General features: G+C 40.0%; 1 protein-coding gene across 4 annotated transcripts; it reads right to left on the reverse strand.

The window, feature by feature from the left end:
• Positions 1–13,906: 13,906 nt before the first annotated feature.
• On the reverse strand, positions 13,907–25,548 carry G2484-1 (protein). Of its 4 annotated transcripts, none has more exons than XM_089603374.1 (16): positions 25,326–25,548; positions 25,093–25,163; positions 21,699–23,671; positions 21,102–21,590; positions 20,765–20,917; positions 20,050–20,384; positions 19,376–19,845; positions 19,000–19,052; positions 17,003–18,882; positions 16,747–16,852; positions 16,357–16,537; positions 15,985–16,052; positions 15,576–15,688; positions 14,641–15,501; positions 14,423–14,519; positions 13,907–14,303 (listed from the first exon to the last, which is right to left on the reverse strand). In XM_089603374.1, exons 3-16 carry the CDS (start codon positions 23,659–23,661, stop codon positions 14,287–14,289), a joined length of 6,786 nt encoding a protein of 2,261 aa, XP_089459500.1. In that variant the 5' UTR covers positions 23,662–23,671; positions 25,093–25,163; positions 25,326–25,548; the 3' UTR covers positions 13,907–14,286. The 4 variants fall into 4 exon arrangements, with proteins under 4 accessions (XP_089459500.1, XP_089459508.1, XP_089459515.1 ...); XM_089603382.1 differs by having other exon boundaries at positions 21,102–21,587; positions 25,066–25,163; XM_089603389.1 differs by having other exon boundaries at positions 20,080–20,384; positions 25,066–25,163.
• Positions 25,549–27,083: the final 1,535 nt, after the last annotated feature.

Here is a 27,083-nt window from a genome sequence, read left to right on the forward strand (position 1 = left end):
GAATTTCGATGTAATTTGCTTACTTTGGTTGTGCTTGAGTGATTTCAATTGAATGTAGGTTGATTGTTCATAGTTTGGGGGTTTAAAGAAACGTGTTTTGAGTAGGATTCCTTTGATAATATTTTTGCTCACCACGTATTTGATGAAAATCCCGAGAGAGAGTTGAGAGTTATCTTTGCACGAATTTGTCTAGGTTCTTGAGTAGAATTCACGTGCCGTTTGTCTTCGTTTGGTGATTTGTTGATATAGATAGTTTCGGTTTTGGTCATCATGAACGTTATCACGACGGGGTTAAACCCGACGTGTGTCTCTTGTATCTAATACTATCTTGTGAGTGTATAGAATGGGACGAGACCGGCGATCGACGGCAGACACATCGACTAAGAAGCGCAAGACAACGGCGGGAACCTCGAGCCAAGCAACGGGAGGTCGACCAATCACGCTCGTCGAAGGTGCGGAGAAGAAGTAGGACGAGTTCCAATCGTTCAACCTGATTCACGAGCGCAAATTCTTACCATCCGATGATCGAGCAATATGTGGGAACGCAAAAGCTCAACTTGACGCTCTCAAATGGGGAAAATTGGCAACCATTGACGCACCGATCGCGCCTCGGTTAGTCCGAGAATTCTACGCCAACTTAGCCGTCACGGATCCGGATCTTGGTGAAGTGCGGGTCCGAGGGGTAATTGTCAACATATCCACGAGCGCCATCAACGCTTTCCTCGGGATTACCCCTCCACATGCCGACTCATACACACCGATGGTGTTGAACCCTCCACTCCCGGAGATGTTGTCCACACTTTGCAAGCCCGGTGAAGTCTACGATTCCAAACCGAGCCGATATACGCATCGAGAGTCTCCGAAGCATCTCTCGATCAAGAAAGTGAATCGCTTCGCCAAAGCATGGATATATTGGATCAACGCCTCGATTCTACCGAGCACTCAACGAGCACCACATCACATTTGAGAGACTCGCCCTCCTATATTGCATTGCAATGGGTCGAGGCGTCAATCTTGGGCGGATTCTTCATGATCACATCATTCGGACGGCAAATCGTGGCAAGACCGGGTCGCTCGGTCATGGGAGTCTGATCACCGCAATGTGCGAATCAGCCGGCGCCAAATTTCTAGCAAATGAGCAGTTGATTGCATTGACAGGGCCAATAGATCCGGCAAAGTTCTTGAAATTCCCGAACTGGAAGGGAGGCGACCCCGAACCGAACGGGCGGGGCTTCATCAACATTCGACAAGCGGAGACTGCGGAGGAAGAGCCAGACGAGCCCGAGGCGGAAGAAGAAGACGAGGAGGACGACGATTATGTGCCACAAAGCCAAGCCAACTACGACGAGTTGGTAAATCTGATGACCGGCGAATTTCAATCCCTCCGTGGCGAATTGCAAGCTGAGCGGGTGGCAGGCGAGGCATTTAGAACAGAGATGCGCTCACAACACGGGGCATACGACGCATTTCAAGCCGAAGTTTGACACAACATCAATGAGCTCGGTCGAGGCCAAGCATCAATCATGGCGTTTCAAGAGGCTTATGGGCACCGACACAATGTTGAAGTCGAATTCCATCGGTCCGTTTACGATACATGGACCGCACGTCAAGACCCCCCATCTCAGCCGGACATGCCTCTCTACCCCACCTACCCAACGGAGCTCACGGCCCCGTTCCCACCGCCCTATCACCACGATCCATATCACGCGCCACCCGTGCAATATCCACCACCACAATATCAGCCGCCACCACAGCACTACCATCAGCCTCCACCTCACTATCACCAACCTCCGCCGTCCTATTATCACACTCCGCCATATCAGCCGGGCCAGCCGTCATATTCCCAAACGCCACCGAGATATCGCTATAGCCAAACACCACCTCCGGGCTTCAACGACCCATTCCATGCCGAGCCATCTCGGCGAGACAGAGACGATTAGGGGCGGTCCCCAACCCCCGCAAAGGTAAGTCCCTTTTCCTGTTTTTCTTTTCTCGATTACATTGTGGGCAATGTAAGTTCTGAGTTTGGGGGGGGGAGTACATAATTCTTAATGATTTGCGGGGGGAAATTTTTGTATATTAGGTAGAGTTCAGTTTGTGCGTTTAGGTAAATCTTAGGTGAATTTTAATGTTTGGCTTGCCGATGATCTAGAAAGTCTTAAGTTTTTTACTGTGGAATTTAACGCATGAGCTACCTGGTGTGAAAGAACTTTGTTGAGTTGTGTTGCTGTGTTAGACCCGAATGATGTATGTCTCGAAGCTTAGGGAATCTAGATGAGTAGCCCGACCAATTATTTGAAACGAGAACACCGAACACGTTAGAACCTTCTCTGATCCCTAGTTGAAGCGAAATTGAGTGCGCATTGATCTAGTAAGAATGATATAGGCATTAGGTATAACCTGTCGAGCCAAAAAGACAACTCGGAAATATTTATCAATTAGAACCCATTCACAAAAAGCCGAACGTCATACCCTTCTCGATACTTAGTCAGAAAAAGCCGAGCCAACAATTGCGAAATCCCACAAAGAACCTCACTAACGTTAGCGACTCTTGAGTGTCAAAATGAGTGAAATCTTCTACGATTGTGTGACACGTTCGTTGACTAGTCTCTACATGTTCATTAGATCCAGAGACACCATGCCAGGTGATTAATATCGAAAAATAAATAAATAAATAAATAAACAAAAAAAAAGCAAAAAAAAAAAAAAAAATTGCATGTGTTCAGGTTAATTTTGAGTTGGCATGGTGTTCTGTGAGTTAAGATAGAGACTTGTGTGAGCGTGATTAAAGTTTGGGGGGGAAAAACAAGGGAAGAGTAAAATGTGAGAGAGTAAAATGTGAGTGAGTGAGCTTTGTTTGAGGGTTATGAATTTTGGTGAGAATTTGAGTCGCTAAGGTTAGTGTTTAAGCCATTCAAAAGTTCATTCCATACCTTTGACCCAAGCCTGAACATTACAAGCCGTTTAAGACCTAATTGACGAGCTAGAGAGGATATGCGCACATTAGTGGAGATCGAGGGAGATGAGGGGGCATATGGATGTGTCGAATCGAAATAAACTCTTATTCATTGTTCGATTTTTGTGTTCTTGTGATGGTGGTTGCGAGGGCTGCGAAACCTGATTGTCCGAATGCTATTGAGATGGGGAAACATTGAAACGGTTTAGGGTAACATTCACTTGTATGAGGTCTGTCGCATTTGGTAGTTAGCTTGAAGTTTGAAATCGTTGGTTTCCGTGTCATTGTTAATCGAGAGACTTGAAATTGAGGCAAGCATTAGTAGTCGAAGTTTGTAAGCATAAAGTGTCACCTAGGAGTAGGTTGTGTCTTGTTTCTTTTTGTCACTTGAGGACAAGTTACGGTTTAAGTTTGGGGGGATTTGATAGGTGCGTTAATCACGCGTAAAACTCCTATCACTCGGCTTAAAACGAGCGAGTTCTCAAGTGTCTTTGATAGTTTCTAGTATGTTTTTGATGATTTACAGGTACAAAAGAGCAGAGAAGCTTAAGAAGTCATTTTCGGAGCAGTCGGGAGTCGAAACGGAGCAAAATTGAGGTTTATGAAGAAAGTCAACGCTGGACATTGACCAATCGCGGCGCGGCAATAATCAGAGCGGCGCCTGTGATACCAGCGCGGCGCCAGAAAAACCCGTAATAGATGGCGGTCATTCCTGTTCAGGAGCGCGGCGCGATGAATACTGCGAGCGCCGCGACAGACCGCGACACTTGACCATGGCGGCGCGATGGGTGCGATTTGGAAAACTGATTACGCGTTTTTGATTAAATCTGGGCCATTGGATCTCATTAAGTGGCCCAGATAACTCCGAAAATAGGCTAGAAACTTATAAATCCTACTTTTGTAACCTAGAAAGACATTTTTTGTTTAGTTTTTATTTTGCTTAGGTTGTTTTTAGCTACAGAGAGCTTTTTGGAGAGACAGAGATTAAAGCGCCGTCTTCATCGATTTCGTTCATCATTATTTTCACAGTTCCAATTCCCTTCCTTTAATCTCTTGAACTCCAGTTTTTATTAATGAAAATCATGTCATTGGTTTATTTGTTTTTGAATTATTCATCTTCTTCTTCCATCTTTCTTCCTCTCATCATCATGAACTAAACCACCTAAGGGCTATGGCGTAGCGAGATTGTGAAACGGTTATGGATTCCATATTATGATAGTGTAGAATTGTTATCGTTCTTGCCGCTTTGTTTAATTCAAGTCCGAATTTAATGCTTGTATAAGAGTAGCTACCTTGTGCATGATTCGTATTTCAGTTTTATGCTTGAAAGAGATTAGGTTGATTTTGTCTTGATTTGAATTACTATAATACATCCCTATGCTAGATATAGATAGGTTGTTATAGAATCATGGTACGCTTCGGTATTCATTGCTTGCCTTGTTTTTATTAGTTGAGATCGAAAGATAAAACGTGAGCATAGGCTTAGGTTGCTAGATGCTTGAGAGAGGTTTAGTGACACGATCAATGTTAGCGTGATTAGCAAAGTGTGAATGATAATGATAGTGCGTAACGTCCATGAATCCAAACCGTAGAATGAACTCGTGAAACCGTAGTCTTTACTTCTCGCTATTCATACAACCCATTGCTTTCTGTTTATTTATTTATTGATTCGTTTATAAATTTAGTGTTCTATTCAACTACAGTTTCCTAAGTTCTCTTCGTGCTAGTGAAATTTGAATCTTTAATTTAGCCTAGTCCTCGTGCGATCGACTCGTACTTACGAACTTTACTACTTGAGCGATTACGTGCACTTGCGTGTGCGAGAATTTCGCAACAAGGTTCAACAAGACTAGTGCGAGAGGCGAGCTGCGTGGGGAGACGAGCGTTTCTACCTTCCTAAGGTTTCTCAACGTTCAAGATCCAATCAAGGTTGGTACCGAGTAAAAACTAAATCTAGTCTTAAAATTTTAAATTTTATGTTCATGTGCTTTGTCTAGGTTGTAAAAACGTTTTACGAGTTTTTAAAGAATTTTTATATTCAACCGCTTGCTAGAAGCGATAATCTTTTCTTAAACCCTAGATCTATTCAAAAAAATGGTATCAGAGCTATGGTCAAAGTTTAAGCATGTGCATATAATTTGAAATATGAGTCTGAAAATCGTTTTCATAATTTTACTCGAGTAATGCTTTTGCTAGAATTGTTATTTTAGATTTTTTTTAATGTATTGCTCGTGTCTTTAAATTAAAAAGCATATTGATTTTCTACACCCTTGGGATGATATTGAAACACATTAGAATCAGTTCTAAAAGTTTTTAGTTTTTTCATAATCAAAATCACGGTTCGATAAGTTTGAGAAATTTCGGATAATTTTGTGGCAAGTAATATTGTCTTACTTGCTTTGCTTATTTACCCGCTTGTTTTATCTTCGTTGTTATTACCTCTTGTGTTATACTATTACCATGTTAATAATACACATCCAAAAGACTTAACAACACAATAAAACGTTCTGTTACACTTAAATCTTTTGCAGTTAAGTTCCGACCAAATTTCTATCCATATTTCCAAAAAATTAAAAAATACCTACTGTAAAAGGGATGTATCTTTCTGCTCGGAACTTGGATTTGAATGGTTCTTGAACCAAATTAAAGGTCTGTGAGTCTACTTTCGAAAACAATTAGAGTTAGCTCAGTTGGACATCAAAGTCGCCGTTAACGGTATTTTTACTCCGAGGTGTTTGCTACCCGGGTTTCCAGGATTTCTTGAAAATTTAATTTTTGAATTCCGAATCCCGAATCCCATTCCAAGGGTTCTAGAACTCAAATGGAAGAATTTCCTTGAGCAAAAAGTTTTTTCTAAATGTTATAAACATAATGTGTAAGATTTAAAAGTTTTTATTTTTGAATATTTAATTGAAATTGAGTTTTATAAAAACTAATTTGAATTTTGAAAAACCGTTTTCACTTTCAAAGTTGAAAATATTTTGTCATCCAAATCAAATAAGTTTTCAAAATGTTTTTAAAACTATATCTATATCACTTGTGTTCAAAATCTATTTGCTCTTGAAAATTTAAGTGGGAAGTCTCCTCGTATACTAGTCGAAAAACTGCAAGAAGATGTGTAATCTCAAACTTCAAGTGTTCGAATGAGTTAGAAGTTCACACTTCCCTCATACACTTTCCCGAGTAGAAAATATAGGAAAATGTCCGAGTATGTACCTTGTGCCTTTATGCACTAACACTGCTCTTCCTAGACACATGACGATCTAAGGTTCAATTTCTAGAATTCCACTCTATCGCTCTATAACTAAGAAATGTGTTTCCGAACTTATAAGAGACGATGTGTCAACTCTAAAAACTAAGTGGGAGGGTTATCCTTGTTGTTTGCAACCCATGATCCCCAACACTAATGAAAAATGCAATTGTCACCAGACTAAGAGTCACCCTCGTGGCCCTCTCTTAAATGAGAGTACTCAACGGCGCTTTGCTCTGATCATTGCTCGAAGAGCTATGTCTGAGAGTGAGACAATGAGACAAGGCCTTCCATCGGTGGATTGTTTTTTCAAAGTCGATCTCTTAGACTAAGTGGTTGGTTACACACTTAGACTCAATCCCTAGTAATCCTCCCCTCGAGGCCCTGCGAAAGGATGTGAGTGATCAAACTTTTTTACAAGGTGGCTAGTCAAGCTCGATTTGTTGACATCTTGGTTATGCATTAATGATGAGTCATTTACTTACGAAAGGATACTCTTTGCGGCCTTCCCTCGAAGGAGTAGAGTGTCATTTCGTTCATAACACCTTTGGATTTTTCCTGTCTGGTTCAACCTAAAAATTTAAACAAACTTAAATCCTAAACCAAAAGACTAATCATAAACTTGTTTCAACTTAACTTCAACAAAATGTCTCTCAGACATCTCTCGACCATCATTTCCTCAAATAAACTCGAAGGCAAGAACTACGTAGATTGAAAATGTAACTTCGACATCGTCCTTACCGTTAACAAGCACAAATGGGTACTCACCACCTCGTGTCCTCCTCAGACGAATAATGATTCGACTCAAGAGGACAAAGATGCCTTGGCGGCCTGGCTCCGCTCCGATGAGATTACGAGGTGCTATATCTTGGCATCGATGAACAATGTGCCGCAACAGCAACATCGTGACATAGAGACGGCCGCTGACATGCTCTACAATCTCCATGAGGTGTTTAGAGGGCAAGGGCGTCAGGCCATACAACAAGAAGTCAGACAGTATATGAACTGTTGCATGAAGGCTGGGACTCTTGTCAGGGACCATATGATGCTGATCATTAGTTACCTGAATGAGATGGAAATCCTAAGATCTGAGATTGATGGGGAGACTAAAATAGATATGATCTTGGAAACTCTCCCCGAATTTTTTGACACCTTCAAGCTGAACGACTCCATGAATAAGCTAGAGTACACTGTTACCGAGCTAATGAATGAGGTTCACACTGCTAAAGGTCTCACTAAGAAAAAGAGGAATCAAAGAGAGGCACATGCTACTGAGCACAAAGTCTCCACCTCTGGATCTAAGAAAATACCTCACAAGGCCAAGAAGAAGAACTGTACAGCCTACCTCAAAGCAAAGAAAAATAGTAATGTACTCATTACCGAAGCATGCTTAGTAGCTGATAATGTATCAACGTGGATTCTTGACTCCGCTGCTACTAACCATATTTGTTGTTCCTTGACTGGTTTCAAGAAAACCAAAAGCTTAGAGGAAGGTGATGGGAGCTCAGTGTCAGCAAAGGCCATGGGATCAGTGAAGCTATCTTTTGAAGATCGAACTCTAAACTTGAATAAAGAATATTTTGTTCCTTCCTTCATAAAGAACTTGATATCTGTTGCTCGTCTTTATGAGCAAGATTATTGTTTAAAGTTTATTAAGAATGGAATTCGAATTTCTCTTTCCAATAATTCTTTCGTCACTGCTGCATGTATGAAGAATGCTCTTTTTTACATTTATCCTACGCAACCTTCACTTTTAGACACTGAAATAGATAATGATCTAGTTAGGGAGCCAAAGATCATCAAACTTTTTAATTCCTCCGATCTAATAAAATCAACATATCTCTGGCACTTAAGACTTGGTCATATTAGTCTAGATGTGATTAAGAGACTTGTGAGGGACGGTCCACTCCAATCCTCTGCAATAGGTTCATTACCTACTTGTGAATCTTGTATAGAAGGAAAAATGACTAAGCGACCTTTCTCTGCTAAGGATCGAAGAGCCACTGAGTTGCTAGATCTCGTACATTCTGATGTATGTGGTCCGCTCAGTACACAGGCACAGGGAGGATACAAATACTTCATTACCTTCACCGATGATTACTCAAGATACGGTTTTGTCTATTTTCTTAAACACAAATCCGAGACCTTTGACGTATTTAAGGTCTTCCGGTCTTTAGTGGAAAAGCAAACTGGCAAACAGTTCAAAACCCTTCGATCTGATCGAGGTGGTGAGTATATGTCTGGAGAGTTTGATGACTTTCTTAAAGAAGAATGTATCGTTTCTCAGCTTATAGCACCTGGATACCTCAACAAAACGGAGTGTCAGAGAGAAGGAACCGAACTCTAATGGAGATTGTTAGATCAATGATGAGTTACTCATCACTCCCTCTTTCCTTTTGGGGATATGCCCTCGAAACAGAAGCTTACATTCTGAACGAAGTTCCGTCTAAAATGGTTCCTGGTACTCCTTATGAACGATGGACTAGCCAAAAAGTAAATCTAGGCCACATCCGAATTTGGGGTTGCCCTACACATGTGCTATGGCAAAAGACTAGCAAGTTGGGTAGTAGGTCAGAATTATGTCTGTTTGTTGGATATCCGAAGGGAACCAAAGGTTTCACATTCTATAGTCCCAAGGACGACAAGACTTTCATTAGCACGAACGCTCGTTTCCTTGAGGAGAACTTTATGAAAGATGTAAAGCCTAGAAGCAAAATTGTGCTTGAAGAAAAGTTAGGTGATGAAGCTTGTACCTCATCTGTAAGAACTGTTCTTACCCCAACTGAAACACAACCAAACTCATCAGAATCTCGTCAAGTATACTTCGGCGTAGTGGGAGGGTTTCTCAAAAACCTGACAGGTACATGTCTTACGGGGATACTTTCGTAGCTGTCTCTGACATGGATGCCCCTGTTTCCTACAGCCATGCAATGGCTGATTCTGAATCAAACCTTTGGCTTAACGCCATGAAAGTTGAAATGCACTCGATGTATGTCAACAAAGTCTGGAAACTTGTAGACCTTCCCGAAGGGATTAAACTCGTAGGGTGTAAGTGGATATACAAGAAGAAAAGGGGTCCGGATGGGAACGTCGAGACGTTCAAAGCACGACTAGTGGTTAAGGGTTATACCCAAAAGCAAGGTATTGACTACGAGGATACCTTCTCGCCAGTTGCGATGCTTAAATCCATCCGCATTCTTCTATCCATAGTTGCAGCTCTCGACTATGAGATCTGGCAAATGGATGTTAAGACTGCCTTTCTGAATGGCAATCTTGACGAGGGCATTTATATGGCTCAACCAGACGGTTTCATGGAAGAAGGTCAAGAGACCGAGGTTTGTGAGTTGCTTAAGTCCATTTATGGATTAAATCAAGCATCTAGGTCATGGAATATTAGCTTCGATGAGACTGTAAAGAGCTTCGGCTTTGAGCAGTCAATAGATGAGCCATGTGTTTACAAGTTAATAGACAAAGGCAAACTTGTGTTTCTGGTATTATATGTCGATGATATTTTACTCATACGCAATGATGTGGGTAAATTATCTGAGGTTAAGATCTGGCTAGCAAAGCAATTCGATATGAAGGATCTTGGAGAAGCCGCGTACATTCTGGGGATCCAAATCTTTCGAGATCAGAAGAACCGGACTTTGTCGCTCTCTCAAGCATCTTATATTGATAAGGTGATGGATCGCTTCTCGATGCAAGATTCCAAGAAGGGCCAAACACCTTTTAGGCATGGAATCTCACTCTCTAAGGACCAGTCTCCCAAGACTGCAAAAGAGATTGAGAACATGAGAAAAATTCCTTACGCCTCAGCCGTGGGGAGTCTCATGTATGCAATGCTTTGTACTAGACCAGATACCAGCTTTGCAGTTGGCGTAGTTAGCCATTTTCAATCCAACCCTGGACCCGAGCACTGGATTGCTCTTAAGCATGTTCTTAAGTATCTTCGGAGAACTAGGAACTTGATGCTTACATATTCAGGTACTGACCTGACTATGATGGGATATACCGACTCCAATTTTAAGGCGGATAGGGATTCCAGGAAATCCACTTCAGGACCTGTGTTCATCCTAAATGGTGGATCTGTTGTTTGGATGAGTATCAAGCAATCTTGCATTGCTGACTCCACAATGGAAGCAGAATATGTGGTTGCTTTTGAAGCATCCAAAAAGGCTATATGGCTTAGAAAATTCCTTAAGTATTTGGAAGTTGTTCCAAATGTCGACGTGCCCATGACCCTTTATTGTGATAATAGTGGGGCTCTCGCTAACTCAAAGGAACCTCGAAGCCATAAGCGCTCTAAGCATATTGAGAGAAAGTACCATTTGATTCGAGAGATCGTGCAGCGCGGAGACGTGGTGGTGAAGAATATCTCAACGGCAGACAACCTGGCAGATCCATTCACCAAGGCCATACCCAACAAGGTATTCGACCAGCATCAGGAGGGATTAGGCATGAAGGACCACTCACATCATCTTTAAGTCAAGTGGGAGTTTGTTGTCAATGGTGCCTACAAGAAGAGTACTAGTCTTTACTTGTGTACATTTGATGTAATAAAGTCTCATGAAGACTCTTGCTTTTTACTGCTAAATAATTAATAAAAGTCGAAACATTCATTCATTCTTCTTTGTCTGTTTGAAGCTTTATGATAAACTATAGTCTTTAGTCCTTAAACAAACCTAACAACAAATGAAGATTCAAATATAGATTTGCATGAACAAACTCTTCATGGTTTGCTTAAAACAGTATATTCACAATCTAAGGATCAAAGGGCTATTGATCTCAGTATGATTGTTAGAAGAATCTATGATGTCTGGTTATGGGACATTGAGAGTTGGAGACTCTATAGTTCTTCCTAGATATCTTCTGAAGGTGCTGAATTGACCAGTGCACTTCTAGAGACAGAATAAGAACAAACCATTTAACCTCTTATGTCTCGAAGTCACTATGTATGAATTACATCATGCTTACCTCAATCCTGAAATGAGACATGTCATTTCATACCTTACGTATTCTCATTTGAGAAAGTCAGAGTTCTAGATTCACTATGTGATATAGACTAGACCTATTGGTGAGGTACTAAGATATGAAGATATCATGATTAACTTTGTGAAGATCTCATAGATATGGAATTCATGTACAAGATTGCTGAAATGCAATGTATATCACATCATGCTTTGTTCCTTGGAATGTGAACAAATGAACTGACCAGTGTCCAAATTGAGTCGTGACTCTTTTGGATGAATCAGTGTAACTTGTTAGCTCCCGTCAATACATTTTTTCTAACTTATTCACAAGCGACAAAGGAGTTGAGGAAATAACAACTAAAAGGGTAAAATGGTAATTTTGTAAATCCCGTCTAGTTGATGATATTCATGAAGGGTAAACATAGATAATATTCAATGGATCCACTAATCACAATTAAGTAGAATTTTCTAGTAGAAAATATATTCATTTTTGGACGTGCAAAGGGAAAAGAGGAAACCAAGGATTTGCTCAAGAATGTGTGATATTCAATAGAAAAGATGAAACTACCTTTTGAAGGTAATCCTCCTCCTATAAATACTCTCACCTCATTCACAATTCACAATACAATTTTAGAGATTGAAAGCTTCTCTCTCTAAGGTAGCCGCCCACCCTCTCTCTCTCTCTACCTCTTCTTGTCCTTTTTGTTTTGGCCCCTAGGTCCTCATTAGACCTAGCGTTTTGTTTTAGCTCTTTGGCTCAAAGACTTGATATTGAGTCATAGTGTTTAAAAGTGATCACACACTAAATCCTAACCACACTCAAAGACTCTAGTGGTAGAAACTTCTATGGTTGCTCACAGGTTCAAGAAGACTAGTGCGAGAGGCGAGCTGCGTGGGGAGACGAGTGTTTCAACCTTCCTAAGGCTTCTCAACGTTCAAGCTCCATTCAAAGTTGGTACCAAGTAAAAACTAAATGTAGTTTTAAAATTTTAAATTATATGTTCATGTGTTTTGTTTAGGTTGTAAAAACGTTTTACGAGTTTTTTAAAAAAAATTTATATTCTGCCGCTTGCTAGAAGCGATAATCTTTTCTTAAACCCTAGATCTATTCCAACAAATGTCTCTAGCCTTTGGAGCGGTCGAGTTTTGGGTCGTGATGTGATTTTGAAAGGCTCTCGTTAGAAAGTGGGATCAGGTTCCATGGTGGAGGGAAAAAGATAGGTCGATTCCTAGAGATAAAGGGTTTTGTGTTAGTGATGGGTCCCACATTCCCGATGGAATGAAGGTCTCGATACATAAAAAGGCCAATGGATAATGGAATGTGCCTATTCTTCATCGCCTTCTTTTTTAGGACGTTATGGGGGTCTTGCAAATTTTCGAAACGCATGCGACCACCCTTGATTCACTCACTTGGTATTATAGTAAAGACGAAGAATGCTCGGTCCAGAGTGGATATCGAGTTGAGAGCGACTCCTTCCCGGTGGCCGAAACCTCTACCCCTCGGCTCGCGGAGAAATGATGGGGAAGTTATTGGAGGTTGGGAATCTCACCCAAAATCCGGGGACTTCTTTGGATGGTGGCCCGGAATTGGATTCCTACCTCGGGGAACCTTGCTCGTCGAGGCATGGCCATTGACCCTTTTTCTCTTGGTGTCCTCTTGGCAAAGAGTCCACATTTCATGCAATTTGGAAATGTTGGGAGATTGAAGGTTTGGAAAGCTCTAGGGTGGTGAGAAGTTGTGAAAGAAAACTTTACCGAGGAGACTCTTGACCTCTTTATTTATATAAAATTAATTTTCTCATCACAAGATTTCGAGCTCTTTGTGGTGGTCATGCGGAGTGTGGAATCGCTGCAACAATATGGTTCATGGCAACCCGCTGGGAGACCCGGCGGATCTCATCAACGGGCCGGTGGCTCTCCTCAACGACTTCCAAAGAACTTGTGGCACGTTGAGGATCTCTCGGCCGCCTCCCCCTCGCATGCGAGGTGTATTAGTGTGAACAAAGGGCGAGCGAGAATCGAGCTTGGAGGTATTTTTCGTAACTCTATGGGTATGGTCACTCTTTCCCGGTTATTTTCTCCCTTGTTGGCGGAAGCTATGGTGATCGTGCGGGGCTTGAAAGTCTCTCTTAAAGGTGGATTTACAAAGGTTTTCTACAATCGGAATGCGAAGTACTAAGTCAAGCTCGTGAAGACGAAGAAAGCGCCTTCTACCGACGTAGGCCTTTTTGTCTCGGATATCCTAATCCTCATGGAGAGGTTTTATTTTTGTGATATTTTGTTGATACCTAAAACCTGTAATCTGTTGGCTCGTTGTCTTGCTAGGAAGGCTATATCTTTCGACTCTCTTGTAATGTGGAACAACATTATCCCACTTGATTTACAAGTTTGAGCTCCGAATGAAGGTTAGGTTTGTTGACCTCTAACTTCAACAAATAATATATATATATATATATATATATATATATATATATATATATATATATATATATATATATATAAGTCAAAAAGACTTGGGCACACAGTTTGATTTACCCAAAAAAATATACCACCAATCTTTGATAGCTCCTCGAATATGTGGTTGGCTATGTTACATATGTTACGCACAATTTAGCCACGAGGGAACAACTATCGTGACATCACTTCCTAAGTTCTCTTTCACATTCTTTCTTTCGTTTTTTTCTTCATATATAATTCAAGAAAACAATCAAACGGCTAACACGAAAACGGTTTCGAGTTTCAAACATGGCCCAAAAAAAAAAAGTTAACAAAAGAGAAGAATTCTCAGCGAGGATTTAAGCAGCAAGAGTGAAATGTGATGAATCTGAAAACCACCTCTGAAATCTCAAGCCAACTACAGGAGGGATTTCCATATACAACCTACCGGAAGGAAAGTGTCATAAATTTAGGAACTAAATGGTTATGAACATCTAACCCGCTAATATTGTTATTTAAGCAACTAGAACCAGGGATTCGTTTGAAATCCTTTTTTCCTAGTCTTATCCCCCAACTATAAAAATATACACATAAATACTACGCTAAATTCTTTGATCATCAATTATCGGAACACCACTCCGAAACCAACCCGTCATCGCTGCAAAAGAGGCTAGTCAGCCATGATTGTTACCTGGCACAATTAACGAGGTCAAGGCATAAATACGCACACAAGAACCAGAAGCGGTCAGAATTTAAATCAAATTACTAGTTACTCCAACGAGTATAAAAAATAAAATAAAAAATTCTAACCTCTTGAAGTATGTTTGCTTTGAGTTCTCTGACCCTTGTCATGTGAAAATGAAGGAAACTTTGGTATGATCAAAGAACTTTGTAAGCCTTCTAATAGCTGTTACCACCGGAAAAACAAAAAACAAAAGAGTCAGGCTCAGAACACCAAACAGCAGTGATTTAACAACATTGTCGAAAGGGTACAAATACATAAAGCATAAAAAATACACAAGACTTACTCTAGACGTCGGCTGAATTCTGCGGTTGGATCTCCGGGGCTCAACACCTTCAGAAGTTGATGTGACAGTCTTGTCCTGCTTAGTTTTGTCCTCTTCAATTTTACCCAATTTTCTAGCAGCGGGTGCGAGTTTCCCTTTATTTGCTCGGTCGAGTTTCGCACTTGGCGTGATTTTTCTGGATGGACGAGCGTCCGATGAAGCAACCGCAGAAAATACGAATTGGCCATCTGAAGCTCCCTCGGAGTTGGATAAAGACCCAGCTTCTTCTGTGTTCTGTTTTCTCAATGACATGTTGTGACCAGAATAATCCTTGGCCTTTGCTGCATCGGCGGCGCTATCAGCAGAAGATGAAACTGAATTCGATGAAAAATTCTTCTGAGGGATGGTTCTACCAAAAGCAGTTTGCTGTTTCACGGGCTTAAAACCTTTGAGTTTAGATTCAGCCACCCGTTTTTCCTTGGAATCGTTTCTCGACGCGCGGGTCCCTTGAGGAACAGAGTACTTCAAATGTTTTATCGAATCACTGGGCTCATCGTTCTTGTTACTCTTATCTGCTACATAATGCTTGCTAACTTCCATAAACTTTCTCTTCTTTCCGGGCTTAGGAATACCAAAAACTACTCTGGATCCTTCCTTCTGCAGACCTGTTCGAGCCATTCTAGTTGACTCAGGCTTGTTCTCTCTGTTTGTACCCTTGCCAACATTAAATGTTTTCTCTATTCCAGACAACTCCAGTAATCTAGACTCTTCGGGCTTCGCTGAATTCACGGCATCACTTGTGCTTGATATCTTATGTTTTCCTTTTGGCTCCACAGCTGGGCTACCACCTAATTTCGGCCGTTTCTCTAACGGAATGTCACCCTAAACAAATGACTTTAAAAGTTAAATGCAAATCTCAGACAATCAATTTCAATGGAAAACAGATCTACATGTACCTCTTGTAGAGAGAAATCATGTTGCAGATTCGACCACTCAACCCATTCTCCATCCTTCCAATTGAGAGAAGGCCGAAGGTTCCACGCCTTGACTGTTGATGTTTCGTTTTGAGCTGCAATTATTTTTTTAGGAAACAAAGTAGCTTTTAATGATTATAAGAGAATTATACTACATGTAAATAAATAGGAAGCAGTAAAATGGGAAAATGGGAATAGAAGAGCCCTAAAGATAACCCATTTGCATAACACCCGTTGCCGAATCCCTAACTAAGTGCATAAACAGAAACTGTGAAAAGTTGAGCTACAAACATTACAGGAGGCTCATTGGAGTGAAGCGCCAAAAAAAATGTTTCACTAGGAAAAAAGGGGACTAGCGAAAAAAGAGAGAAGTGAGACATAAAAAACATACCAGGAAAATGAACAGTCACGGATGTTTCATCTCTTTTATTCTTCTCGGTGACAACTCCTTCCCACCAGCTGTGGCAGACAAGTCAAATCAAACAAATAACAGTCCTGTCAATTTTAAGGCATCCCTTTGGAGAAGAACATCACTGATGAATAGGTAACGCTATTGTATGTTAATGCATATACAACCCCAAGAAAATTATGCAATCCCTGAGGCTAGGGTCATTATATATGCACTGAAATAACTGTCATACTGTTTTTGTTTCTCTTTTTTGTTCTTCTTTTTGGAGAAGGGTCAAACACATGAAAGCTTCAGAAAAAAAATTGACAAACATTAATAGCATCGCACAAAGAATAAGGCAAAATCCTTGCCTACCTATTTGTCATCCAAGCATCAACTCTATCTCCAACAGTCCAATTATAATCCCCAATAGCAGCTCTACGCCTTTTTCTTGTGCCTTCATACTGCAACGCAGTCACAGGGCGTGCAATTCGGATCCTGGGAGAGTTATCTCCCTCACCAGCCAGCGCAACCCACTCTTCCAGCTGTGTGGAACCTAGAGAGAGAAAAGGCAGTTAAACAAAAAAACCATACCCTGACTGGCATTCAGTTATATTATTTACTAGAAACGAGGTTTTATAAATTGATGCAGGCATAAGCTGGCTTCCATAATGAAACTACTGGGCTGTTTCACTTCAGTAAAAAACAAAGTAAAAAAGTGGCACAAGCACACTGCCTGTAAAAAGATATTAACTACTGGTTCACCTTCCTGTTCAATCTCTGTGTAAGAGACACAAGCTTTTCCCTCATTCAAACTTAGTACAACAGCTGTATACCATGCTGCTTTAAATCCGTCGTCATCTTTAAAAACCTGAGTTCAATATCCAAAGTTATCAAGTGCACAAAAATATAAATACATTCTTTTCAGGGAGCATGAACTGACAGCAGTATCCAATAAGGCAAATGAAACCCGACTAGAACAAGTACAAATTGTTAGAAAAGTCACACTCAGGTCATATACCTCAACTTTGGAGCCTTCCTTGATGCTGCTTCCTTGGGGGGCTTGGACTGCCTTTTCAACTTCATTATCAACATTAAACGAAGACGATTTTGACAAAGGCTCAGATTCAAGTACAATAACAATGTTTTTGGTCAAGTCTGAGACTTTGGGACCTTTTTGTCCTCTTGTTTCCTTCGCTGAGACAGGAACAGAACCAGAGATGTCATCGACTCGTCTTACAGGCTCACTTTCCGACGATGTGGTCACATCCCTAGGAATAGATGACTGCTTGATAACGGTCATCTGAGCTCCGTTCTTACCTGATCTTCCACCCTTTAGATGCTTAGTAGAAGTATTTGCCCCTTCTCCACCGCCTCCTGCTTTAAAAAGCTCTCTGCTCATTTCAGTTGATTTTGCAACCAACTCGGGTGTTCTCCAGTAGCCCTCTGGACCAGCTTCAATTAGCTCACTCAATGGAAAAGGATCCCCCATGGCAACGATCTTCCCAGCTTGCGATACGGCTTCTGCAGCCAGCTCAGCAGCCTTTACAATGGCGTCCATGTTTTCAGCCCGCATCGAAGCAGCTGAAGCAGCTTCAACCTTTCTTCTAGCAGCCTCTCTAGCAGCAGTAAGTATTGAACTGGAGTTGCTTCCTATATCGTCTCCCCTCAATACAGATGCATGGGTAGCCTTTTCCGATACACTGCCAATCTCAGAGCTCAATATTCTCGCGGCGTCATCTGAATTTCCTGCACTATTCGAACCAAATACTTCCTCGGCCATCAGTTTCGCTTGCAGGGCCGCATTGGATGCGACATTTGCAGCCGCGGAAGCCGCCCTTGCAACAGCAGCCGCGGCTGCCACTGCCACTGCAGCACAGGCTAATTTAGCTTCATGATCTGATACGAGGCCCAATTTCTTCTGCTTCTCCAACTGGCTCCATACTTCTTGGCTATGCCCAACAGCTGCGGAAGCAAGAGCGGTCGCATCTTCTGCATGTTTGCTGGCCTCCTTAATATTACCAAGAGAATTCTCTGATAGAATAGCCCTCTGCGTGACATCACACTCCGGTTTCCTGAGAGGATCAAGCAAAGACGGTGGAGGAAAAGGCAAAACCGGTTTCTCCGAGGTGGCTTGAGCCACTAACGGAGTAGGGGTTTTGGGGGTTTTGATGGCGGATGTCGGTAGGTTACTTGAAACAATGGGTACTACAACTGGTTGAAATTGAGGTTGAGATTGCAATACAGTTTGGGTGGTTTCCTCCGGAGCTGAATTCTTTTTCCTTTTCCTAGTCTTGGGTTCAGGAGATGCTGCAGTGAAAACACTGGTGGGGGCACCAGTTTGGACCGTAGGACCAGACGGTACGTGTTTCACAGAGGACTGGGAGACGGATGATTCCTTGACAGGAGTCGGTTGAACAGTTTCTGTGGAAGGAAATGCTGAGAAATGGCTGGCCTCTAGTCCAGAGGGTTGCCAGGGACCACGATAAGAGGGCTGAGACATCCATGAAGTGTTATTTCCAGCAAAACTCCTAGAGGGTGGCGTTTGTAATGGATGAAGATGAGAAAGTGCCTGCTGGTAGTCCATAACAGAACCTCTGGGAAGGAGACCAGATTGCATTGAATCAGCCATTGGAGTAGGCATATTCCAAAGGGGGGATGAAAGAGGAATCATGGGGCTAACAACACTTTGAGAACTCTTGGTGGTTGATCGACCGACAGGTGTAGGAGCCCCTTTGTTTTGAGTAGCACTTTGTTTGCTTACTTGGTCCACAGGTCTAGAAACAGAAGTACTAAGGCGTGAATTTTTGGGAGTTTCTGGATTTATAGGAGTAGACTTGTTACTATGTAGCCTCTCGATACTTGCTTGCCAGGCATTATACCACAAGTTCTTCCCACCATCTAGTCACAAATTTGAAAAAAAAAAGAAAAACAAAATTTTTTTTACCATGTATTGGAATAAAATTCAGCATGACAAATGAAAATACTAGTCTTCTGTTGACGGTGAAAAAGACTAACCAAGCCCACCAAACGCTGACAGCATATATGCTTCTTCAGGTGCTGACCCTTGACTGCAGAAAAAGTAAAGTTTTTACAATACAACATTGAAGATAAAATAAAAAATAAAAATAAAAGGACTCGAACTTTTCCCCTTTCTGGCGCAAAGGTAGCAACACTTGCCGATCTTTTATTTAGAAAAATATTTAAAAAAAAAAAAAAAAAAGTTAATAATTCTTTGACTAGCAAGTAATTTCATCAGGGCACTTTTGTTTTCACTCGGTTGATTTTTTGTAAAGGGTCCCATATCCTTCTTACTAGATATATTGATACATAAACTTTGTGATGTCTAAATAATTACATGACATTTACTAGCTCCCAAAAGAAAAGGACTTACATCAATGCTCCGTAAACAAAAATCTGAGCACGTAACTGCACTTGTTGGAAGTCTGTAAAAGGCTGCTGGAAAACAGCTGAAGGAGAAGTGGAACTATTCAAATCTGGAAGACTGGAGGTCGAAGTGGCGAGAACAAAGTATGGTTTGCTATTATTGGCATCAATATGGCCATAAGGCTGCATCTCATTTGACTGCATAACATGGAACATCGCAGGAGGACTAAGGGACACATTGTTTAATTTTTCAGGCTGTCCCACGGGAGTAGTTTCTTTTGGTTGACTTCCTTTCTTCGCACTCTCTTTTCCTGTTGCCCTTACAGACGATCGCCTAGGCTTGCGGTCAGAGGTACTTTTACGGCCGCCACGTGAAGTATCTACCTCAGATACTTGAGTATTTGCCTGAGGGATTTCTTGAGCAATCTTCAACTCCAGTTGATCTGGCAGAGAACTTGACGGGGATAGCTCTGCAATCTTTAAAAAATAATTTATTGTAAGACCCTATCATATACAGCTCTCCACAACTTCCATGGAAAGCAAAGTCAAGGAAAGGAACATAAAGTGAAATAAAAGCAAGGCAAAAGCATAAAAGAGGGTTATTCGTAACAAGATAACTGGAGAAGAAATATGATTTAGCAATCTGCTTCAAGTAAAAGAAACAAGAAGTGTGATTAGTACTCTCGGTGACAAGTCGGTGGGTAAAGGTACCAAGTTCCTCCTAGCAGCTCCCTTGGACAACTTAAGGGAACTGCCAGTTTTCTCTTCCTTCGAGGGAGCCGTTGCTTTTGGAGCTCGGGAATTGGATGCTTTATGTTTCACTTTGTCTCCAATGACCTTAGAAGCTGAGGCATCCTGCTTTTCTGATTTTTCAACACTCTGGGAAAGCATAGGGGAACCAGGAATAGGTAAGTTTTGCACAAGAGAACTGGCTCCATTATTTAGCAAAACAATCTGAGAAAGCTCGGAGGAAACAAGAACTTGTGTTCTTTGATCAGCAGAACTGCCTCCAGTATCTGGTGAAATAAATTCAGTATTAGGTATATAGAGAACATGGTGATGTAAAAAGCAAATGTATTACGGCTCTGGCCATTTTTTTATATATATTGCATAGTAGGTTTCTTTTTAAAATAAAAACTGTGAATAGAAAACAGTTGGCAGTTAATTATACAAAAGACTGTGCAAAATTATGCAGATAACAAGTCATTTAAAATTAAGACATTTAAGACAGTAAGAGAAAGGAACAAAAAAAGAATATTGAGACATTTAAAATTTAAAAATAAAATAAAAAACGGAAAAAGGAACCAGTTTTTATTGAATAATGGAAAAAAACCTAAAGAGAGTTGGTATCAATTATCCAGTATTTTGTCTTTTATGACAAGATTAGCTTCATTACCTTCTTGAACTTGGAGACAACGACCAGGTGGTTGCACCAATGGTAGCGGTGACACACTCGTCGGTAAGAGAATCTTGTCTTCATTACGTGGTTGCACCGATGGTAGTGGTGGCTCACTGCGTAAGATAATCGTTTCTTTATCCATATATTGTTCTGCGTCAGAGTAATTTAGTATGTCATTAAACCTCATAGTGCATACAGTAACCAGTGTAATATGAATCACTCAGATAGAATTATAAGTATAACTATTTAACTACTTCAATCAAGTATATAATTGTGTAGGTGATCCACACATTGCAAATAGTCACATCCCATATTGTTTCTAGATAATATGCACCTGAATCAATCCCAGTGTCCTTTGGAACAAAATTGCCAGCAACGGCTATTGTGTCACTTAAAACCATAGCTTTGGCAGCATCTCCTTCTGCCACCTGTGCTGTGCACTCCATACTGACTTCAACAATGGTTGAGGCAGAAGCATTTGTTAGAGTTTCAATTCCATCGTTATTTGTAGGTGGCAATGACAGGTCAGCAACTTTGCTCGAGGAAGGTCTATCAGTATCACAAGAAATGCTTTTCTCTGCTTCAGAAACAGAACTCGGCTCAGCTTCTACTTTGGAAGATACAGCATCCGATGATAGAGCCGGCTCTGTAACAGTTTTACAGAAAGTTTCATCTTTTTCTTCCAATTCGTTTGACCCCACAATAGGAAGTGGTATTTGACTGCTCTGCTGTTCAACTTCAATTGTTATTCCATCTTCAGAGGTCACTGGAACAACATCACTCGCTGCTTGTGAAACCAAATCAGAACTTGTAACTACAGCTGCTGAAATATACAACGGAAGTTAAAGTTAAAAAGGAAAAATGGAAATTAGGACATGTTTAAAAAACAAAAATCCTAACAAGTAGACTAGATCAATGCGTGAATACGTACCAGATTCACTATCAACGACAGTAACATGTTGCAATGTTGGAGTGTCTAACTCTTTACGAGACTCATCTTGACCAAGTGAGGATTCCGCTTCCTGAACTGAAGAATCAATATCCATATTACTGCAAGCATTCAGCATCGTTGCATTCTGTTTTCCGCTGATAGAGACGTGTTCTGCAGCATCTGCATCTGCATCTGCACCGGCTCTGACTTTCTCTGGAGTCAATGTGGGTTTAGCTAGATCGGTGACTAAAACATGGATCTCAGCGTTTGACTTCTCTGTGGAAGATACAACTACATCAGGACTTTGCATATAGCCTTTACCATCTAACTGAGGTCCACTAGCCAAAACATCAATCTTGCTACTGCTCTCTGAATAATCTACGCTTGGTTCCAGAGTGGTATGAATTTGACTTCTTTCAAACTGAGCATCACATATTAGCGCACCAGACTTGTCAGCCTTTAACTGGTCATCATCATGAGGAATGCCTTCACACATCAGCACATCTTCGCATTTACCGTCTTTGATAGTCAGAGTCCCAAGAGACTCATCACCAACTGTACAGAAATCAGATTGACCTTTCAATGACCCACTGCAAGGTTCCTCAACAATACATGTGCTCACCTCCAAACCAACCTTTGAAACAGTTTCTTCCTCAGAAGCTGAATGGACAAGCTTCTCATCTACACAGGTGGTAACCACTACATTCCCATCCACATTTTGATCATCCATACCATCCTCCTTTCTTAAAACATGATCATCTGATTTCTCACTAAAAATAGCACTTGTCTGATGTTGAATATCCATATTAACAACCTCATTAACTGCTGTGACAACATCCGGGGTAGGCACCACTAAAATGCCACTTGACAAACCAGAAGTAATTGGTTCTCCTTTACTTTGCACATCCACATGTTTCTCAGGAAAATCATCGATATCCCTTTCGGTTACATCACCGCATCCAATATTGGAAAAAACTTCCTCATTCAAATGCAAGGCACTCTTTTCACCATCAGCACTTTGGTCAAAGAGATTTGAATTGCCACCAACAAAAACTTCAACTCCCTGAGTTTGTGAGGTATCCTTAATGCAGGATTGGCCCTCAACAACATCGCCCTTATCTGGAGAGTTTCCAGCAATCTCACCAGAAGGTACGGCATTCTCTAAGATTTTAACATTCTCATGTGCTGTTAGAGCAGTCTCTGAAGTTAAGACATCCTCATTTGGTGGTAGAGTATTCTCTACAGTTATAGCATCCTCATTTGATGGTAGAGTATTCTCTGCAGTTAAAACATCTTCACTTGATGGTAGAGTGTTCTCCATAACTTTGACATCCTCATCTGATGTTATAGTATTCTCTGAAATTTTAACAACCTCCTCATCTGATGGTATAGTATTCTCTAAAACTTTAACATCCTCATCTGATGGTATAGTATTCTCTGAAGTTTTAACAACCTCCACTTCTGATGGTATAGTATTCTCTAAAACTTTAACATCCTCTGTCCCAGGAAGAATGTTCTCATCATGCTCCAAACTATGATCCATTTTCTTTGTCACACAACCCAGCTCATCACAAGCATCAGACTCCTCAATTATAGGCGGTACACCAATAACTTCTTCCTGCCCAACAGATTTTAACAGCATTTCAACAGATTCAGAAGAAGTGGCCTCTGACCAGACATTGTTACGCCTAGAGATAGAGCAAGGTTCTGCTGCACTTGGATTGAACTCTATCCCACTACTTCCACGAGAAAAATCCTCAATCCAATTATTATCTTGATTACTTTCAATGCCAAGAAATACCTCAGTTTCAACCAAGCTATCAAACCTCAAATGGCTTTGCAGGCTGTCATCAAAATCAAACTTGGGAAGAGCATATGGCTGCAAACCAGGAGGAAATTTTGCACTACCTTCTCCAGCTAGATGAAAATTTTGGCTGTTAAGATCATTGTCATCATAATCCATGGGTGTGTTCCTAGAGAAAATAACTCGTCAGATAGATTCCAATGCAGTCATAACATAAACCAATATTTCAAAAAATTTGACTCAAATACAGAGTCATAAGACAAATCGGTGCAAATCCAAATAACAATCAAGGGTGTTAAACGTGTATATATTTCCAATTATTTTCATAAAACAAACTGCTTATATTACATTTTTACTTGTAGTATCCAACAAGATATTAAAGCCCAAACATTGGTCACACTAACTAGATATGCAAAGCACAAACCAATTAACTTCTCTAATACTAGAATTCACCCGCAAATTCTAAAACATGTATGTAATGCTCTCTAGTTTTCTGAAAAGAGACTAGAAAAAAAAACGGGTACACATTCAGAGAACTTAATCATACGAAGAAAAAAAAAGACAAGATAATTATAAAAGTACAATTCATCTACTGCTTAACCTTGGAAAAAAAAACGTTATCCACTTGATACTTCGGCTATTAAACAACTTCTTGATTTTCATTCGGCATGTTAAATTGCAAATTTCTTACTAATGGGATTTATATAATACAGCCCACATCCCGTTAAGGAGAATTGTTTAGCAGCTTAGTGTGTGCATCTGAGTTGGTGGAAGGCTATATGTTTTTATCAAATACTATCCGACAGAAAAGCCATAGGGACGTCCTAGTAAACAAAAGTCTAAAACTTCAATTTCTTAACACCGATTGAGCTGAGCAAGTTTCAATATTGACTTGCCTTGATGAAAAAGAAATATTATTTTCCTTTTAAATAAAAATTAGTTTCTCTTAAAAAGACAGAAAAAAAAATTAAAAAAAGGGTCGGAATAAACCTTTTATGTAATTAAAGAACATCAACAAACCAGATGAAAAATGAAGGATTTCATTTTTTTTCCCCATAAATACTTCAGACTAATAGTACTGTATTGTTTGTACAGGCATTCTAAGTTTTCTAACTACATAAATCAACGAAGTCAAACATACACAGATACTGTATCAAACCGCTCTTACATAAAACAAAAAAACCAAAAAATGGTAAATTTAACATTTAATCCCAACAGAGCCATTGAAAAACTCATGCTCTTGACATGGAGCAGAATCCTCGTAGAAGAAACATGAACAAACAAAAAAGAAAGGAACTTTCAAAGTTTTCATGATAAATCTTCACAAAGTTTCTACACTCGCTAAATGTCCTTAATAGTAACATAAAAACCTAAGAAAATAATGCCTTTAAAATCACTACCCTGTGCAAACAGACTATAACGCACAAACGCTAGCTTAACGAAACATAAACTCACCAGTCAAACTAAACCAAAAAAAACAATGTCCAAAATTACTCAGAAAACAAAAAAATACAAAAACAAAAAAAACCTAAATTTTGAGCGGAAGAGGAAATGAACAGTTACCAGAAGAAGTTAGTCTAGAAACGCTACCTCCCTCCATCCGGTGACAAAATCCAAGCCGTTTGGTCTCTCAACTTCTCCGCAATCGAACACTCATCGAACTGGATTCGCCAGACAAAAAAAACACCCTTACTCAGTTAATTTCTGTATCGTTTCTTTCTTCCAGAGGAAGTCTAGTTTTCCTATTCTGAATTGAAAACGGGAAATGAAAATAAGACGAGAGAGAGAGAGAGAGGGAGTGACAAATTAGGGTTTTCACTTACCGAAATTTTACGAGTTTTTTTCTCAGATCGAATTAGGGTTCCGGCAAAATCGACGGGTGAAGTGAACAGAGAAAGAGTACGACGACGGAGAGAGATAGAGAGAGAGAGAGAGAGAGAGAGAGCGAGTGTGTTGGTGTGCGAGAAAACTTCTCAGTGGGCTTTTTCGGTTTTTTGGGGTTTTTCCATTTTTTAAAAAGAGAGAGTGATGGGAAGAGGGGGATCTGATTTTGCAATTTGAGCCTGTACTATTGTGTGTTTTTCAATATCTCACCTTATCGAAATTACACCTTTACAAAATAAATATTCTTTCTGAAATGAGAAACCACTGTGTTTATACTTTGTACCCTATCTACTGGGTTTTAGACAAATACTACATTTATACCTGTATTTTTTAACTCTCTCACAATTATCTATTAATTTTTTGTTTGTTATTAAGTTAACCCCTTATTTTTACAAATCACTAAAATTTATCTTTTACTTAAAATTTTAGTTGACTTTTACCTATGAAATTACGAAAAGGACATAAATTTTAGTTTCATATTACAAAAATTAGGTAACTAGCCAATTAAAACGTTTGAGATTGCTATATAGCCAACGTTTCGTAAATGATCATAAAGTTAACGTAGCCTTATCAGGGTATTTTATCTGATTGGCCCCTCGTTTTAAATTCGGAATTTTATTTAAAATTTGAATTTTTTTATTCGCCTAGTTTTAAATTTTAAACAAGATATTTGATTATTAATTTTTCAAATAAATCCCTACTATTTTGCAACAAATTTGGGGATTACGTGGGATATTATTATGTATCCATATTACGCGTTCCTATTTGTATCGGTCATCCATATTCAAATTTCAAGCGTGTTGTTGAGGTACATTGGTTTTTTTTTAAGCGCCATTGTTGGATTTCAATGTCTTTTAGTATAGCTCTAACATTTTGTTGCTGCAAGTTCACAGTGGTTGGATTTTCTGTTATGGAATCGGGTGTGTTCTTGTTCTTCTTTCTTCTTCGTTTTGCCTTTGTTCTATTATTTCTTGATTTTTCCATTATCACGAATAGATTTTCTTGTTTCAGTATGATTGTAGCTGAGGCGGAGGACGAGGACTGCGAAATCCGACGAGGCCGGTTGCGGACTTCCCGGTATATGACTCAGGCAAGGCATGCGGGATCCGACGAGGCCGAGGCGAAGGGATGAGGTGGAGGATTGCGGGATCCGACAAGGCCGATGTGGAGGGTGAGGACTGCAGGATCCGATGAGATGGATGAGGTACGATAAATTTTTGTTCTTCCATTTTCTAGGTTTTGCTAGTTTTCGAAATTGAATTGACGATATTTGATTTAGATATCGATTTTGTATATTTGTGTGTGTTTATGTCAATGTTTGTTAGGTTGTAAATAGTCAACAGATTCAAATATTAGCTGCAAAAATGTTTGTAAAATACAAGTTAATAATTGTAAATAGTCGTTAATATGCAATAATAAAAATTAATAACTATAGATAGTAGTTAATATTAAACGTTAAATTGTCTCAGAATGTTATAAAATCGTTTTAAATAATTATATGAAAAAGAAAATGACTCTAAAATAAACATAATAACTTAATATTCAATTGATTCCTTAAATTATGCGCACACAAAAAAAAATCTACTGATAACGTGTATGGTGGATTTTGTTTCCATCTTTATCACAATTACTAATTAATACTCAGATTAAAATTTATTTAATTCAATTGGGGAATTTTTTAGCGGGAGTTTTAATAG

This window comes from Urtica dioica, chromosome 2 (genome assembly GCF_054948205.1).
Source record: "Urtica dioica subsp. dioica isolate 48M chromosome 2, U.dioica_male_clone48M_v1_H2, whole genome shotgun sequence".
NCBI lineage: Eukaryota > Viridiplantae > Streptophyta > Magnoliopsida > Rosales > Urticaceae > Urtica > Urtica dioica.